Genomic DNA, 18,943 nt, shown 5'->3' with positions numbered 1-18,943 from the left:
GTGGAGCGAGCCAAAATAAATGTGGTTAGTGAAGAACACTTATAGCTCTTCTCACCAGAGCTAAACAGGTTATTCCAGCTCTAGTAAGAAGTGCATATTCCCTGTTAGCACTGTTAGTAGTCTTTTGCAAACTACAGACTACAAAGGTGTCCACGGACCATTTGATGGTACAGGATCATCCGTAAGACTAGCCATTAACAGTGTTTTGTGGAGCTCAACATTGTATGTAATGGGGGGTTTGGATCAGATTTAACTATACGCTATGCCTGTGATTGGTCCCTGTATCTAGAGCCATGTGATAAGAGAAGTGATTGGTTCCCAAATAATTGGATCCAACTCTCAGCTGTGTGTTAACTCTGCCCTTGTGTATATTACTGAACTGAATTTGTATACTTAACACACTCTGAAGAAGGCTCTGTGCCGAAACGCACAAATGTATGCATGTCTATTGTGATGTGAGCCAATTAAACAAGTGAAATGTTAGTATTTTGTTCTCCATGATTTTGAAATCTGGGATGTGCTACCCTATCACATTTTTATGCTTTTTGGACTTTGGATCCAGCACTCCACCGTGAATCCCATTGTTGAAGCACAACCTTCTTTACCAAAACATAAAGTTATTATTAAATTTCACATAAAATAGTTGGGAATTACGGATTTACAAAAAACGCAATAGGTGTCACATATTTCACGATAACTTTAAATATACCTTTAATTGTCCTGCTTTGTTGTTCTTCCTGGCTGTTCTATCTATTACTGTGTACATTGAGAGGAATACAAAAAAAATTCAAATCAAATCTAGTCCTTGTATGTGTACACATCCTTAGCCAAAAAAGGTTATTGTTGAGCTTTTAGAGTTGCTGGAAGTTAAATCAGCTGTCAAGTCTGTTTACACTGAGTTCACATTTATGAATACAAAATGTATGAATAAGCCTGAGTAGGCAAGGGGAAGTCTAAATGTAAAAGCTGAAGGTTGATCAGCATCTGTACAATTTTCCATTACACATTTTCTCATTGAAACTAATACGAACAAAATAGCTGCTGGCACACTGCAATAAGAATGATAGTAAATGAGAAAAGAGCGTTCAAAATTACAAAAATATGTCAAACATTAAGGAATCTGTTTTATGCTAATTATTGTTGACTCAAATGACTGATCTGATAAGTGCAGAGATTGGTGGAATTTATTGAGCTTAGAGAGAGAAGAGCACCAGTTGGAGGTGAACATGGAGGATGAGGAGGAGCAATAAGATAGATAGATAGATAGATAGATAGATAGATAGATAGATAGATGGATAGTAACTTTATTGATCCCGAGGGAAATTCAAGTTTTCAGCATCACAGTTCCATAGTGCAAAACATGTTAATAAAAAGGCAGCAAAAAAGTTAGTAGTGCAAAGTACAAAGTACAAAAAAATAAAAATAATATACCAGATATATATTAATACAAGGAGATGAAGAAAACTATTATAACTGAATATAGTGCAAGGTAACAACTGTGATACACGACTATTAAAAAAGTGAATATAGTGCAGAAGAGACTGTTAAAAATGAGTATAGTGCAGGGTATCTCCAGTATCTTAGTCTATGAAAGTGCACTGTGTGCATTATTATCTGCCCTGCAGACCGTCCTCCTTTGCCCCCCCCTCCCCCCTCTTCCCTAGAGAGGTATAAGGTATAAGGTATAATGCATCAATAAGCATCTCTGATGCACAGCTCTCGTAGAAGAAATTATCTTAGAACTCCCCCCCAGAAAAAAACTTTTAACAAGTAAAAAATGGGAGAAGCATCAGTAAGAGCAACAGAGTAGGGAGGGATATATGAGTTCATGTTCAAGAGACTCCTTGTGAGATAATGGAGGAGAGATCAGGTCCAAGATAATTCAGAAGAGGGCTGCCAAATATTGTGGAACTGATCTACTTTGGCATGTAGAATATTTGTGAAATAATCCAAAGGGACCATCTCAAATATGACTTTACGCCAGCCTTGAACAGAGGGTTTCTTATCACTGATCCACTGTAATAATATATACATATTTTATTATTTTTTAACAAGTAAAAATGGGAGAAGCATCAGTAAAAGAGCATCAGAACAGCTGCAGCTGGCCATGGATGTATTCAGCTGGCTCTATTCATTCATGACCAAGGACGCCTGCTATACGTCATCAGCGCGCGACCTGCTGCTATGTTGAACGCGCCATTCCTACAAGCGTGTGTCTCCATCTCCATCACACTATTACCACTGACAGAGCTTCAGCAGAGCTTTACCGCTGATCCTGCTCCTCTACAGTCACTCTTTTAGGTGAGTCCGTGTTTCTTTGTTTATATTTGACACATGTACTTGAGGTTATTTACCAGCAGACACTCTGTCGGCCCTTTGTGTCACATTGTATACGTTTAGCTTGCCAGCTAGCACAAAGTTAGCTCTGCTGTTGACACTGTCAGTGTCGCCTCTTTCACTAGTGGAGGTGTCTTATTCTCAATGTAGGGTCACACAGAGAGAGAGAGAGGGCCACTACAGCAACCTGGACTATACTGAGAATGATTCACAGCTGATTCAGTCCACTGTGGATCACATAATGATGTACATGTGATGGTAACGTTGCAGCTCTCTGGTGACCACTGAGCTTGTTTTGATTCTCTCAACCTAACTAACTAACACTTCATAGACGCTTCTTAGCTGATGTGTTTGTGTCAAGATGTTGACATCTTTATCATAAATGCATCTACAGTGGAGGCACACAGCTGTAGTTATACTGTAACAGGGTATAACTTTAGTCAGATCAATCCTATAGGCGCATCGTGGATCAGGTGGTGGAGCTGTGATGCTATCAACATGTAGCGTGATTATCTAGCTTATAAAGTCATGCTGCTGCTAGCTTACTTGTTCACTCAGCCTGCATTTGACTCCTAGGTTAGCTAGTGTTAGCGGCAGAGGCCATATTATATGCAAACCACCCACACATCTAGCAGGCTCACCTTGGGAAAAGACCCCCAACACAGTGGTAGTAGTAGCTACAATACAACAACACTGAGCTGTTAGTGTTGCCCTGTGTGTTAACCTGCATGTTTGCTCTGCAGATTCTAGTTTTTCAGATTCAGAAGCTAGTTTCATGTTGTACATTTCTAGCATATGTGGTGGTGAGGGTGTACAGTATGCATTTCTGATCTGGCCCAAAGCTTAGCATGTAATGGGAATGACAGATAAGATAAAATAAGATATTCCTTTATTAGTCCTGCAGTAGGGGAAATGTGCAGTGTACAGCAGCAAAGGGGATAGTGCAGAAAACAAGATGCATCAGCTAACACAGTAAAAAAAGATCTAAACAAAGTGTAACAAAATATGAACCATTTAAATGGAAGGAAGTATAACAATAGGAGCAGTAGATACAGTATTGACAATAAACAGACTATTAACACAATTGCACAAGTGGAAAATGATATTGCACAGTGAGAATGAAATGAAATTCCACCTGAAAATATCAGGTTATTGTCAGTTTTTTGGTGTGTAAGTGGTCTACTGGGAGCAGTACTGGTTGTGGTCTACTAGGAGCAGTGCTGGTTGTGGTCTACTGGGAGCAGTGCTGGTTGTGGTCTACTAGGGGCATTGCTGGTTGTTGTCTACTGGGTGCAGTGCTGGTTGTGGTCTACTAGGAGCAGTGCTGGTTGTGGTCTACTGGGAGCAGTGCTGGTTGTGGTCTACTGGGAGCAGTGCTGGTTGTGGTCTACTGGGAGCAGTGCTGGTTGTGGTCTACTGGGAGCAGTGCTGGTTGTGGTCTACTGGGAGCAGTGCTGGTTGTGGTATACTGGGAGCAGTGCTGGTTGTGGTCTACTGGGAGCAGTGCTGGTTGTGGTATACTGGGTGCAGTGCTTGTTGTGGTCTACTGGGAGCAGTGCTGGTTGTGGTCTACTGGGAGCAGTGCTGGTTGTGGTCTACTGGGAGCAGTGCTGGTTGTGGAGTCTGACAGCTGCAGGAAGGTGCGCCTATATACAATCTGGTTATAGGCCCTTTTCACAGAGGACATTTTATATGTCACATAAAAGAAGAGGATGACATAATATAAGATTAATTCCATCTAGCTGCTTTGTTTTCAGGGTCCTGGTATTTTGCATGCTGGCTCACTCTGTCACACTGCCATGGCTTACTGGGACACTTGAATAGAAGTGGAGCCGTCGTCAGTGTTATTAGTACCACCTGTGCTTGTCCTACATGACAAGTCAAAGGATCTGCAGTGAAAGAGGCCTAGATATTTAGTGGACTGCTAGAGAAGCAGCACCAATAGCAACTGACCTCATTTCAGCTGTACATGGATGTTGTAATGTTACAAGAATTGGTATTGTCCTTCGCCAGTTAAAGATGGTTTGACACAGTTGACAGTACCACATGCACACTGCATATGAACTCTGGGCCGGCTGTTGCATCTGACTGGAGGCACCTTTCACTGATTGCCAGTCCTTTTTGAGGGTGTCTCCTACTGCGAGTAAAGTACGAGTAGTAAAGGAGTCTTGCAGTGACATTGTCAGACATCACTGACATCACTGACAATCTCCACCCGAGTCATATGACAGTCTTTAAATAAGACCAGTCCCTGCATTCAAACATGTATTGATGTATAACACAGACATTGTTGACATATCACGACGCCACCTGTTCATCTTGACAGTGTCTCAAAACACCAGACCGCAATCTTCTTCTTCTTTCGGTTGCTGCCGTCTGTTTCCATCTCTTCCTGTCCTCTGCATCTCCCTCTGTCGCTCCAACCACGTGCATGTCCTCCCTCACCACATCTATAAACCTCTTTTGCCTTCCTCTTTCCCTCTTGCCTGGCAGCTCCATCCTCAGCATCTCTCCTTTGCACAAGTCCAAACCATCTCAACCTCGCCTCTCTTGTTTTGTCTCCAAACCGTCTAACCTGAGCTGTCCCTGTAATATACTCATTCCTAATCCTGTCCATCCTTGTCACTCCCAACGAAAATCATAGCATCTTCAACTCTGCCACCTCCAGCTCCGCCTCCTCTCTTTTTGTCAGTGCGGCTGCCCCCAAACCATACAACATAGCTGGTTTCACTACCATTCTGTAAGCCTTCCCTTCATTCACTCTGCTCACAGATGTGAATACAGTTTTCTAAACACTTAAAGATAACTCTCCTTAATCACATTACAACGTGCCCAAACACCTCGTTTCTGCCAAGCTCACTGCTTACGCCATGAAGCATGTGTGCACAAAAAAGCACTCAGCTGAGAATGGAGAGCCGGAGTCACGCCACTTTCAGTGGACCATCATTGGATCTTATCTCAGAAAAAATATGAACGGTAGTCAACGGAGAGAGATAAATATTTTTTTGATCCCCTTTGAGTTGCACCATGGATCACACATACGATGTTTGTCAATTTAAAACATAATTTTGCCAGTCAAGAAAGTCGCAGTTTGTTGTAAAACAGGTGAAGTATAAGACAGTGAATATACGTAATTAGAACGACTACACAGCCAAGAGTCGCGTAGTGACGTCTCTCTCTCTCTCTCTGAAGCTACGATGCCTGTGTTTTTCGTACTGGGATGTACTCACAAGAGCAACGGGTCTCGCTCGTTCTTTTGCTTCCCGGCTGATAAAAAAGACCAGGAGTCGCTGGATAAAATACATCAGGTCAGATAACGTTCCATCTGACATTTTGGAGGTGGTGTAGCCCAACTGTTAGGTTTCTCAAAACTGAGATAAATGCCTATCCAGGTTTCTGAAACCAGGATATGATGTTTACATGCGCAAAACACAACTGGGATACCCTGTCCTACCAAAATACTAGCGTGCATGCACATTAAATGTAGCATTATGGATTTTTATCTTGATGTTGTTTCATGTGGAAAATGACCCCTGTGTTGTGTGATTGAGCACCAGAGACATAAATGCCCTTTATTAAAAGTAGACTGGTACTACTCTTGCTATACGTTCACACCTTATAACAGAATCTTCTAATAGATTTGTTACTGAATTAATAATTCAAGGGGCTGTTTTATTAAAAGAATCTGTCTCTGTTATGTTACAACAGGTTTGGCCAAAGCACTGTCTGCTACTGCATTCTTGTGTGAACATGACCCTAATTTAGTACATGCAATTACAATTAGAGCACACAATGGATCATACTGGAGATTTGTTTCTGGGCTGCAGATGGCAGCCTTGCTCAATATTTCCCCAAACTTACTAATGAAAGCTCACTTCAACCACACTACCTCTACTGGTCTCACAGATTATAGTTTCTCCACTCAGTCTGTTAGGGTTAAGTGCTTACTAAAACAATCCAGCTGTTTTTAAGTGTGTTTTTAACACAGTTTGTATCCGGAATAAAGTGCTTCTGATAGCTCCGGACTGCAATATCTTGACATGATTAGTTGACAGACATACATAACATATTTCTTAGGTTTTTCATCTCATGCTTGTCAGAAATATTCTCTGAAACTATTTGGAATGCACCCAACGTTGAAGAAGAAGAAGAAAAGTTTGCTATGTTTTGTAGAAAAAGTAAACAACCATGTTATTTTTTTCTCATCAGTTGTTGTATTGTTGATAAGCTCCTCTGGAGATGTTGAGATATGACCTCCATAAGGAAGGATTCATAATGTAGGTCTGGTTATGGTTTATTTTTCTATCTGAGAATCCCTTTTTTGAGGCACAGAGGCGACTGACTCGGGTACTTTGAAAATGAAAAACACCATTGGACCTGTGAAGCTGAGGTGCTTGAATACTATCTGGGACATAGTCATCTCATACCACGCATAGAGCTGTTCTGTCAGTGATTCTATCAGGTGTGCTTTCCTCTTTATTCAGAGGGATTTGTTTCTTTCTCACTATGTTTGACAGTGATTTCAGTGCTGCTTGATCTATAATAAAAATGGATGAAAAAAGGGATAAAGCCAGACAAAGCAAAAGAGAAGACTCCTTGTTCTGACATTGTTTTGTAGATGTAATTTGACTGCCTTCCGCTTTCAGTTGATGTTTTATTATGATGTATTTCCCTACGGTGAAACTATTTTAAAAGTTTTTTTCTTTTTTAACTCAGCCAGAACTTTTCTCAACACGAGCAATGAAACTCTTCTCTTGTCTGCTCCTTCCTCTTCCCTCCCCCCCTCTCACGTTCCCCTGCAGATATATCCAGCTATGGATATTGACGGTGCCAGTTCAGTGGTGCTGCAGGCCTTAACCCAAGCTACCAGTCAGGACACAGCTGTGCTGAAGCCTGCGGAGGAGCAGCTCCGACAGTGGGAGACTCAGCCAGGCTTCTACTCGGTCCTTCTGGTGAGGGATGCTATCAAATAATTGGAATACATGTGCTAGAGTGGAAACTATTCAAACTTTAATGAATGGAGATGTTAATGAATGTGTATCTTAGAGAAAAGCAGGACGACGTTGGGTTTTTGTGCTCATTTCTGATGTTTTTAAATAAGTTTTTAAAGTAACTTAATTCAAACAATGAGAGGAGAGTATTTCTTTGTAGATCAGTTATTAATAGGAGAGGAATATCTTAGCAATCGGCATAACAATAGCAGATTGAGAGGTTATATATTCTGTTCATGTGTGACAATTCAGCCTGGCAATTTTACACAATAACGGTAATCACAGCAACAAATCAGAGGATTGTGTGGAGGTAGGGAAATGGGGAGAAAGAAGGCAGTGTAGGGCAGACAGCTGGGAATTGATTTGTGTTAAAGGGATACTAAAATTCCATTAAATGGTTTTATTGAAATTTATTCACAGATGTTTTATCCACACTTGGTATTTTTCAATGTCTAAGATCAAGTGTGGTCAAAAAGTCTGAAAAGTGGGAATAATTCAACAGGTAACTTTTAGCGCATATTCATCACGATGCTTGTGATGATCCTTGAAGGAATACTCAGACATTTTAGTTAATGTGTTTGTTTGCTGTCTCGGCTGGGTGTAAATGAGAAGATGGATTTCAGTTTCATCTCCTTTCATTCAGTAGAGAAATTGGCCCAGGGTGTGTTCTGCGTAGCTAAGCACAAAGCCCTATTCCATTCACATGAAAATGTATTATTTTCCATATTTTTGTCCTGAAAATATTGTGGAAAAGGGAGACAATAAACAATACAACGTCCTGTTTGAGTCAAAGTATATCTTACGAAACACATTTTACGCACCCAATCAACAATTATAAGATACAAAAAACAAATGTGGCTTGTATAGCATTTCATTTGTCTGACCTATCTGACTAATGCCTAAGGTTGCCTACCCCTGATCTAATCACAGCACACTGGAGCTGCAACGATTAATTGATAAGTTGTGAACCATTAAATTCATAGCCAACTGTTTTGATAATCCAAATAATTGGTTTGAGTACATTTTTTAAGAAAACTAAAGTCAAAATTCTCTGATTCTAGCTTCTCAAATGTGACTATTTTCTATGTTTATGACAGTAAACTGAATATCTTTGAGTTGTAGACAAAACAAGACATTTGAGGACGTCATATTGGGCTTTAGGAGACATTGATCTAAAGTTTTCATCATTTCCTGACATTTTATAGACCAAACAACTAATCATAATCATCATCATAATCAAAAAAAATACTCAACAGACAATTAACAATGAAAATAACCGTTAATTGGAGACACAGCTTCATCGACTTTTCATAAGATGTTCTTGACAAAATTGGGTTTATGCATCATTTTGTGTAGCAGCCTGTGCTGCCAGGGTCCACATCAGTTAAACTAAAAGTACACCATGTCCCCTGTCTCATTCAGTTTAGGCTAATTATGTCTGTACATCACGAGGGACAGCATCAATAAATAAAATGCCGGCTAGAGCAGCTAAATTCCAGTTGATGAATCTAATTAAAGTTTAGTGGCAGTGTGCAGATTTCTACTTACATATTCAAGGAAATAGTTACGCTGTGCAGCCCAGCTAATGGCCTCCCATTCCCTTGATACAGAGCAGGAGGGTGTTTTATTTCTGTGAAAATAAAAACTTAAACCCTCTTTCATTTAACACGTGTTTGTTCCTTTATCTCCTAAACCTGAAAAATACAGGAGCCAAGAGGATAGTACCGTGCTGCTCTTTATGGAGCTCCTGCTTTTACAGTGACTTGGAGAATGACTTTGAGTACACTGTGACAGTGCTCGGCCAGATTTTCTAGGGTTATGGCTACATTTTACAGCTCAGAAGTTTAAGCACTTATAAGATAATAAAACGGCATTAGTGTGTACAAGTTAGGCTCTAGATTGCAAAGTCAAGGTGCCCTGTATTTTAATGGAGTCGACCCTTAAAGTATGGCTTGATGGCATCACAGGTCTGCATCATTATTCTTCAGTAAGGGTTGTTTTCTCTACTATAGCCTGAGCTGTCACACATCATTAAACTGTCCTTGAATTGCCTGGTATTACCCATTTGTGTTAACAAAAACAATGTTACCAAATACTGTATATATATTTTTTCCTCCATAGAATATCTTCAATAACCACATGCTGGATGTGAACGTCAGGTGGCTGGCTGTGCTGTACTTCAAAAATGGCATTGACAGATACTGGAGGAGAGTAGCGCCTCAGTAAGTGCCTTCTTGTCTCTCATGTTCCCTATTGCTGTCAGCCTTGCTCTCTCATTTCTCCATCTTAGGCTTGTTTCTTTTTCTTCTCTCTTCCACCGCTTCTTTATTCTCTGCTTCATTTTTTTCTATTTGTCAGTCTTAATCTCTCGGCCTGTTTTTTGAAGCTTTGTCCTTCTCCTCAGATCTTTTTTTGTCACAGATTTATAGTTGCATTTTACTGTTGTGTCCCTATTCCTCATCGCCTTCATTTTCCTCATTGTCTTTTCTTTTTTACCGGTTATAGCCGACGTCTGCATTTCTACCTCCACCACTTTTCGCCGCCTTCTTTTTTTTTACCTTCCATCCTGATTATTCATATCATTGTGCTCTGATTTTACTCGGTTTATTCTTTTGTGTCTCTTTTGTCTGGCGGTAGATCGGCTTTCAGTATTCAAAGTCTGTCTTTGGGTACCTGACTAACTGGCTTTTGTTAGATTTGAATTGAACACTTGCTCTTAAATCTCCAGGACAGCAGTTGGCTGGAGGTAATCAGTTCTGCCTCAGCACTCTGTGGCCACTCTTTGACCACTTCAAATTATTGCTATTCTCTTCTTTCTCTCCAAAGTTTTCTGCTCTTACCAAAGTTTGTTCACTCTTGTCAGTTATTCAGTAAACTGAATTCTATTTGCTAGAGTGCAAGGTGCAAGGTCTTTTGGTCGTTGGGATTATTTGTCATCACCTTGGGACCATTGGCATTAAACCAATAATTGGATACTACGTGGGACCATGTGGTATCACTATACAAAAGCTTAGGCCACATTACATCATATTTTTTTATGACACTGTCAACACTGGGATTTACAGTAATGTATTACAATTGAGTTCAGTTTGCAACTGAGTTTTTATGCCTTCGCGCAGGCAACAGCCGCGGCCGGAGGCATTATGTTTTCAGGTTGTCCGTGAATATGATATCTCAGGAATGCCTGCAGGGAATTTCATTACATTTGGCACAAACGTCCACTTGAATGAACTGATTAGAATTTGGTGGTCAAAGGTCAAGATCTCTGTGACCTCACAAAACATGTTTTTGGCCATAACTCAAGAATTTGAATGAATGATTGAATGAATGCAACCTTTATTGCCCCTAAGGGAATTTGTTTTGCATAAAAGAATATCAAGAGAATGTCAACAACCATATGTGACAGCACATAATATAACATAAAGCATGAGCATAATAAAAACATGATAAAAAGCATCATTTGGGAAATCAGGTGCAAGTTAAAAAAAAAGGGCAAAGTTCAGACCATGTGATCCTGGCTTGTTAAGCAGCTGAATGCTGCGTGGGACAAAGAATGTGAAGCCTCTTTTATACCGTACCTGCGTCCTGAAGATACAAGTACATATTCAGGCCTTAGAGGGTGCAGTGGATCTGCTGTGATGTTGTGAGCTAAATTCATGGTGTACTAGTCTGGCATGTAAATAAGCCATTACTCAACATTGGCTCCTCTGTTATCTTACCACCCAGTTAAACAACCCCGTCCAGTTTGTTCTTGTTATGCTTTATGCTAATTATGACAACTTCACACAAATGTCTAATAGGATAAAAAGAGGAAGTGATGGCATTTTGGACAGACATGGATATAAACTGCAACTTCACTGGTTTGCAGAGGCATACAGGCACGACGTGGTAATTTACATTTTTATATTTAAACCAAACAATTAAACACATGTTGAATTCGTCCGTTTTGATATTATATTTTTCTTTTATTTCTGTGAGAAACTGGCCAAATGTGGATGATTTGGTGTCTTAAGATATTCCTAGTGCAGGTACAATTACATTAGTATTTTGATCAATACAACATCACATGATAATGTGAGTGTTTTGCATTACTCCCTCAATGAGCAAGAATCAACCAGCAAGTCCTCAACCTTGGTATTGCTGTTTTATTTGACTGGTTTTTAATATAGGAGAAACCAGTCAAATATTATCATAGATACTGGTTACATTTCTTTTGACAGACATTTTGATATGTCATAGCTGAAAAAGCACATGTTTAACTAATGTAATAGAAAAATGACTGTATTCCATTATGGCTGCCAGCTCCACAGCCCTGGTATTGTGTCTGCTGGCTTACTGGCACGGCTGAATGGGTCACTTAAGTGTAATGGCGCCGTCATTAATGTTATTAGTTCCACCTGTGCTTTTTATTGCTGTGACAAGTCAAAAGGTCTGCTGTGAAAAAGGTCAATTCCTCTTTCATAACTTGGAATAACTCCCCTTATGCTTTTTATTAATGTTATCCACGACGGTACACAGGCCTGCCATTTGTCCATAATGCTGCTTTATGAATTGTGAGATTGGAATTTATTATTTTATTATAATATAATATCATTTTTTAAATATAGATGACAATAGAACATTTTCAAAATAATGTAAAAAAACAATAGAGAAAATAAATCAAAACTCATGGGTTACATGCTGTACATAATGCATACCTTACTTTATATGATCTATAAAGTACTATCTCATCTCATCTTAAAGCAGAAAAAGAAGCAGAAATAAACACTCAGTAGATGTTTGCCAGGTTCGGAGACAGACTTCACATCTCTCCTGTGTTTTCATTCTCCCTGTCCATCTCTGCACATCTATTCTAGGGTCCTAGTTTACATCAGTTACAGAATTGGGACTCTTCAATTGAGTAACTGAGATTCACCTCGGGGCTCCCTGCCCAATGAATTGAATCACTGACTTTAACCGAGCAGCCTTATAATGTTATCACTATCTTTGGTGGCTTTTCCACCCACTCGTATATAACTCAAGGTAGTTTCGGAGATGCGTGAAATTACAGTGCTTTATCCAAGATTTTTTTTTTTTTTAACTCAACATCACACGCTGATGAAATTATAGTGAAACAGGGTAAGACATTGTTCTCTGCAAGTGCCGTCTCCTGGCTGATTGGACTGTCTGTAGAAGCAGAGTAGAGATTTCTGGCACAACTTCACCTACTTCCAAGTTGCACGGAGAAGGGAAAAAGTCTGAAGAGGTCATCACTCTAGCAACACTCGTAGTATAAAAAACAACTTTATCGTCAGACCAGACCAGATCAGAATCATCATGATGAAGGCCACAAGCTGAAACTAGGACTGTCAATCAATTCAAATATTTAATCGTGATTAAACGCCTGACTGTCCATAGTTAATCGCCATTAATCGCAAATTAATCATACATTTCTGTTCAAAATGTACCTTAAAGAGAGATTTGTCAAGTATTTAATACTCTTATCAACATGGGAGTGGGGAAATATGCTGCTTTATCCAAATGTATGTATATATTTATTATGAAATCAATTAACAACACAAAACAATGACAAATATTGACCAGAAACCCTCACAGGTACTGCATTTAGCATTAAAAATATCAAATCATAACATGGCAAACTGAAGCCCAACAGGCAACAACAGCTGTCAGAGTGTCAGTGTGCTGACTTGACTATGACTTGCCCCAAACTGCATGTGATTATCATAAAGTGGGCATGTCTGTAAAGGGGAGACTCGTGGGTATCCATAGAACCCATTTACATTCACATATCTTGAGGTCAGAGGTCAAGGGGACCCCTTTGAAAATGGCCATGCCAGTTTTCAAGCTAGTGTGACATGGTTGAAACGAGTTTGCCTTAACGCGTTATTATCACGTTAACTTTGACAGCTGGACACATTATTTTCTCTTGGCAGTCGGGTGATAAATTGTTTTATTATTTTAACAAATTTATATTTTTGTACTGCATTAACTTTCAGCTCAGAAAGGTTTTGGCGAGGTTAAAAATATAATGACTAAAACTGACATTTTTGAAAATCACAGGTCAAGTAATATAAATCATGGATCAGTAATCAGGTGTACCTCGTAGCAGATTCTGTCTGCAGTCAGGCAAAGGTGAATAGTGTATTTTGAGGTGTTTTTATATGAGGCATACACCTTGGCTTTTGACTGATGTATGCGGTGTCTCCCCAACGCAATATCAGTCTTGTTTTTGCAAATATAGTGCGCCGTAGTGTGACATTTGAATGCTTTTTGTTAATGTGTCATGCATACAAACATGCCCAGCCTACACAGGCTTACAAGACACCACAAGTTTTATATAAGCCAGGTCCAGAAAGCATGCATTTGCATAATTCTTTAAACATGCTGACAAGCATGCTCATTCCTGTTTGCTAGGATGCCTGTTCCCTGAAAGGGTTTTAACATACTGAAAAAAAGATGAGAACATATCTAACAGAGTAAAACCAAAGTAATGTGCTTGTTGAAATAAAGAATCAAAGCAATTTACTGCAGAACATATTAGGGGTGTAAGAAAATATTGAGTATCGCGATATTATGTTTTGTGATACAAAAACACACTGTATCGATTTTTAATTAATAATTTACATGCAAAGATGAACTCAGTCAATACTTTATTTCACTTACTTTATTTGTGCCCTCTCAGTGTGTGCCCTCTCAAAGTAGTGCTATGTTGTTGGATGTTACAGGGACTGTGATAAATGCAAATGCAGATCCCACTGTTCTGATTAAATAAAAAAAGTAAACTTTTTTCACTCAGATTTTGGTGGTGTTTATACTATGACAGTTTCCCTAAAATTAAATTTAATAAATTGCAATATATCACAATATATTAAATCGTACCCCCTGTATCATGGTACATATCGTATTGCCAGATTCTTGCCAAAACACAGCCCTTAAAAAAATATAGACTGTCAAGTTGGCACTACCTGAAAAATCTAAGGCAGGAGCAACTTGAATGAGAGATTTTTATTGTATTGAGAAGCTCAATTTAGCTACCTACAGTAAAAGTCAAGGGGTTTTCACACCAAATCTGCTTTTGTTCTGTATTTTATTTTATTTTTTTTATAAAACCCAGTGTCCAACTTATAATTTTTCGCCTCTGGCCCCCCAGGCCAGTAGATCAGTTTTACTGGCCCGTTGAGTAGTTTTACCGGCCCAAAAAAAAGGGAAAAAAGTCTTCTCAGTTGGCTGTCTTTTTACATGTGATTTTTGCTACAATCCTGCTGTTGTAAGGTACAACTCAGACAAGTCATCAGTTACAACTTGTAACTGATGACTACATCATCAGTTACAACTTGTAACTGATGACTTGTCTTGTCTTGTTAGCAAAAATACTTTTCAGCCATTAATATCTATGTACGCATTTACAGATTAACAAGTGAACTGACTCAAGACTGGGATTATCAATTTGCCCTACATACTTTTTTACTGGCCCCAGGCCATTGCTTATGTCGAACCCTGAAACTGATAAGTGACACTGAAAAGATTTTCTTTTTTCCCCAGTCGTCAGCTTTTCTAGTTCCTTTTGCTCACAAACACAAAACAAGGCTCAGGCACACACTTGCTTATGTTTTTTAATCTCTCCATTTTCTTCAAAGCTCGCCTCACTCCCAGATTCCCAAAATATGTGTGTTGTAAATCTTGTTTCACTAATTCACACTCTCCCCCGTAGTAATTTGTCTTCCACCCATGCCTCCTCTCTCTCTCTCTCTGCCTGAGGTTACAGCATGATTCATTCCTCACTCTTCCTCACATCAAACACTCTCCCACTCCGTCTAGCTTCTGCAGTAGCTGAAGTAGGCCAAACAGGCTAAATTATAGAGAAAATTGTTTTGTTTTTTTCAGATTGGCACTGTCACTCTTTTGCGCACACCCCCTACTCTATTTGCAAAACCTTAGGCTCATGTTGTAGACTACAAGATATGAGATGGAGGAGAGCAGGGGGTTTATCCAAAGCTTACTGATTAAATCAGGCAGCTGGAAGGACCTGCACTATAGAGTGTTATAAAGGGATTTAATTGATCCCATAACAACTTGGCAGGTTGATGTAATAATATCTTCCCTATATTAAAATATGAGGTCTGCATGTCCAGAATTTTAAATGAAATTATAAGGAGTCTCTTGGATATGAGCTGCAACAACTCAGTGGTTAGCACTCTCGCTTTTGCAGTGAAAGGGTTTAAAACTGGGCCTTTGCATGCATCTTCCTGCATCCTTATGGTATAACATCTTAAATCCATTCAATAAAGTTGTCTCAAGTGATGCACAACTAAAGAAATTGCTAACTAGCCAGACAGGCAATGTTTGAAATGTGTGTTTTACTGGTATTTCGCTGGTATATTATAGTTATTGAGAGATGTTCTTCTTGTCATTGATATTGTATTATTTTTTTTTTTAGTAAATCCAAATATTGTGCTACTCTTGCTCTTCTTCATTCTTTCTTGACCCGCTTACCTCTTCTGAACATCTTTGTGGTTGGTTTGTTCACAGTGCGTTATCAGAAGAGGAGAAGACGTCATTGCGTGCTGGTCTCATCACAAACTTCAACGAGCCTGTCAATCAGGTTAGTGGGGAAAAAATGGGATGTACTATGAAAGATTAAGACAATAATCTGATTCAGCATTATGAACTGGTACAAACAAAGAAGCTCGATGATTTTGGTCAAGATTACTTAGTATAAAACCATAAAATATACAAAGAAAGTGACTAAAAGCATCATGTCACTTTTTGCATGCTATAGTTGAGTTCATTTATAATGCCCTGTACTGATGTTAAACTGTATTGAATATATGTTATTGCAGGGCTCGACAATAAGGATTGCCCGCTTGCCCTGGGCAAATAAAATGCCACGTTGGGCAAGTGAATATAGCATTCTCTAGCAAATTGTGTATTTCAACCACCTGTTGACACCAAAACCATTGTGATTTTTCTCGTGGCATCTAATTTAATTGGATCAGACCAGCTGTTCTATCCTTACAATCAGATCACATCGCAAACAAATAGGGAAATGAAGTTGGTTTTATTCTTGTCTTTAGGAGATAAAAATGTAGCGAAGGAGATTTTTCATTCAGAGCCACAATCATATGTAAAAGTGTGTTTTTGTCATGATATGAGCTTTCATAGTGTATGTTTGAATACATTATAGCGGCATCACACACCATCCTTTTCATAGTCTCAACAACTAGGTAGCAGCGGTGTGCCCTTCTTAGGTGCCCGGGCAGTGACGCAAACATTTGACAAAATAGTTCCCATCCTCTTCAATTACATCAGCAAAGGGTAATGGTGGCTTTATGGAGAACGTCTTGCATTTTTTCTTTAACTCAATCAGGCTGGATTGGCATTGGAATAACATTCTTTAGGTTAACAGTGTTGTACTGTGATAATAGAGATTATCACACTAAAACAATTTACGTGCCTTAAAGTAGCCGCCAACCTCACCAAATCAATTCTCTGAGCTTTAGTGACACATGTACTCTAAATGTACTATTTTAACAGCAGGTAATATAGATACCTGTATGCTAAATATGGCCACACCTTTTAAATTTGTCTCCTAAAATGCTCTAAATAGGCTACACATAAGTAACTGTAATGCAATGAAATAAGAAGATAATAGAGAGGATGATTAAAGACAGCAATTGTGCATACCGGGACTGCATTTGAGGGTCAGACAGTTTGTTTATAAGCCATTATTTGTAGTTCTCAGGGGAATGCTGCAAACAAACAAATAATTCAGAATCAAGCGGTGTGTAATACATCTGTCTGAGGGGATATGGAAGGTGGCCCTGAATGTTGGCCATCCATCCTGGTTCTCTACAGCTTGTTGTATCCCTGAGGGACAGCCCTACAACATCAGGACTGATAGCGTCCATATGGCGAGCAATGAATGCCATTTAAACACCATATGTCTCACCAGTCACAGCCTCTCCTTGTCGAATCGATTTAGGTTGTGCATGCGAGTGCTCCAGTGTTGTGTGGACAGTTTACATTTATTATTATTATTTATTATTTATTTAAGTTCTGTAATCCAAGCAAATGTTATGACCTCATCTGGCTTTACAAAACTTAATGGCTTATTGATGCTTGAAAATTAAATTTACATGCACACTGACTATTTATTGCTTACTTAAATTAGATTGCTAACCGTTTCTATCAGAGCATGCAGTCTATAGACGATGCAATACATTCTCATCCTTTTACCTCTAACTGATTGTGGATTCTGCAGTAAAACAATAACGGGGATCAAAAAAGCTAAACATTGCCATTGCTGCTTTAATATTTGTACTATAAATGTATAAATGGGCTAGATATATGTTTTTTGGAATTAGAGATGAATCCCTGAAAATATTAGGTCAGCTCAAGCATGTCATAAAATGTAAACTACTGTTATACAACAATTATAATTTACAAGTTAACTGTGTGATTCGAGGGTTGTAACGGGACTATCAACTTACATGTCTACCCTTATTGATATAAACTGGGTGGATATTAGAAAAGCCTTTCAGTATATGACAATACATTTCAACATCATGAAGGTAGGATGTATTGCATCAGGGCTGTTGTATTAGACTGGATTTGTTTTAGCTGGCAACTGAGTGTATATCTGTTGTTACCACCCAGTCCCACCTCTCGAATATATGGATTAGGGCTGTCAAAGTTAACGTGATAATAACGAGTTTACACAAATTTGTTTTAACGCCACTATTTCCTTTAACGCATTAAGCACAGAACTACAAAACTTAAGGAATCCATTGGTACCAACCATGCAATACTAGCTTGTCGCGAAGGAGGTTAAATAACGCTCCAAACTTGCACTATATTTTGGCGAGAAAAAACTGGCATGGCCGTTTTCAAAGGGCTCCGTTGACCTCTGACCTCAAGATATGTGAATGGAAATGAGTTCTATGGGTACCCACGAATCTCCCGATTACAGACATGCCCACTTTATGATAATCACATGCAGTTTTGGGCAAGTCATAGTCAAGTCAGCACACTGACACACTGACAGCTGTTGTTGCCTGTTGGGCTTGAGTTTGCCATTTGCCATTGTTCTATGCTAAATGCAGTACCTGTGAGGGTTTCTGGACAATATTTGTCATTGTTTAATAATAACTATCCCTAATGTGGATAATAAACTATGTCTGTTCATTTACCTGGATATTTACGCTAATGCTATATTTATGATAGAACTGTGAAAAGTTAGTATTTTGGCAGGATGTGTGAACCACAGCTGTCAAATCAAAGTCAGCATATGCTTATGTGGTGTAAAAACAGTGTTTATTACAGATGGCGTTCAAATAGTAACAGCCCTAGTTGTAAAGATTATAAATATGCAACAATCCTGTTTTGAAAAGCAACTTAGTCTGTCTGACTGATTGCATCTTTAACAGGAAATGGATATGGGATATAGTGTATGCACACTATGCTGTACATGATATGATAATTTAATAATTTGTATCCTCGTCCAAACTACTCATTTGAAATCACACCTTAGGGCGTGATTTAGAACGTTTCAGATGTAGTCAAATTCCCATCAAGTTTACTTTAGCATAACCGCCTTCTGCTGTGTTTATGCTTTG

The 18,943-nt window shown here is 39.0% G+C and overlaps 1 protein-coding gene across 1 annotated transcript in view; it reads left to right on the top strand.

Annotated features, from left to right (window-relative positions):
* The first annotated feature begins 2,144 nt into the window (after positions 1-2,144).
* ipo11 (importin 11) overlaps positions 2,145-18,943 on the top strand; it is a 151,329-nt gene continuing 134,530 nt past the window's right edge. Inside the window, exons 1-4 of the mRNA XM_037777373.1 lie at positions 2,145-2,301; positions 7,140-7,289; positions 9,450-9,550; positions 15,858-15,930. Coding sequence (XP_037633301.1) covers positions 7,152-7,289; positions 9,450-9,550; positions 15,858-15,930 — 312 coding nt within the window. The 5' untranslated portion in view covers positions 2,145-2,301; positions 7,140-7,151. The remainder of the gene's footprint in view (positions 2,302-7,139; positions 7,290-9,449; positions 9,551-15,857; positions 15,931-18,943) is intronic.

The sequence above is a fragment of the Sebastes umbrosus genome, chromosome 8 (assembly GCF_015220745.1).
Source record: "Sebastes umbrosus isolate fSebUmb1 chromosome 8, fSebUmb1.pri, whole genome shotgun sequence".
In the NCBI taxonomy this organism is placed as follows: domain Eukaryota; kingdom Metazoa; phylum Chordata; class Actinopteri; order Perciformes; family Sebastidae; genus Sebastes; species Sebastes umbrosus.
Note: the sequence above shows the minus strand (reverse complement) of the source record. Positions and strands in the feature narration are given on the sequence as shown.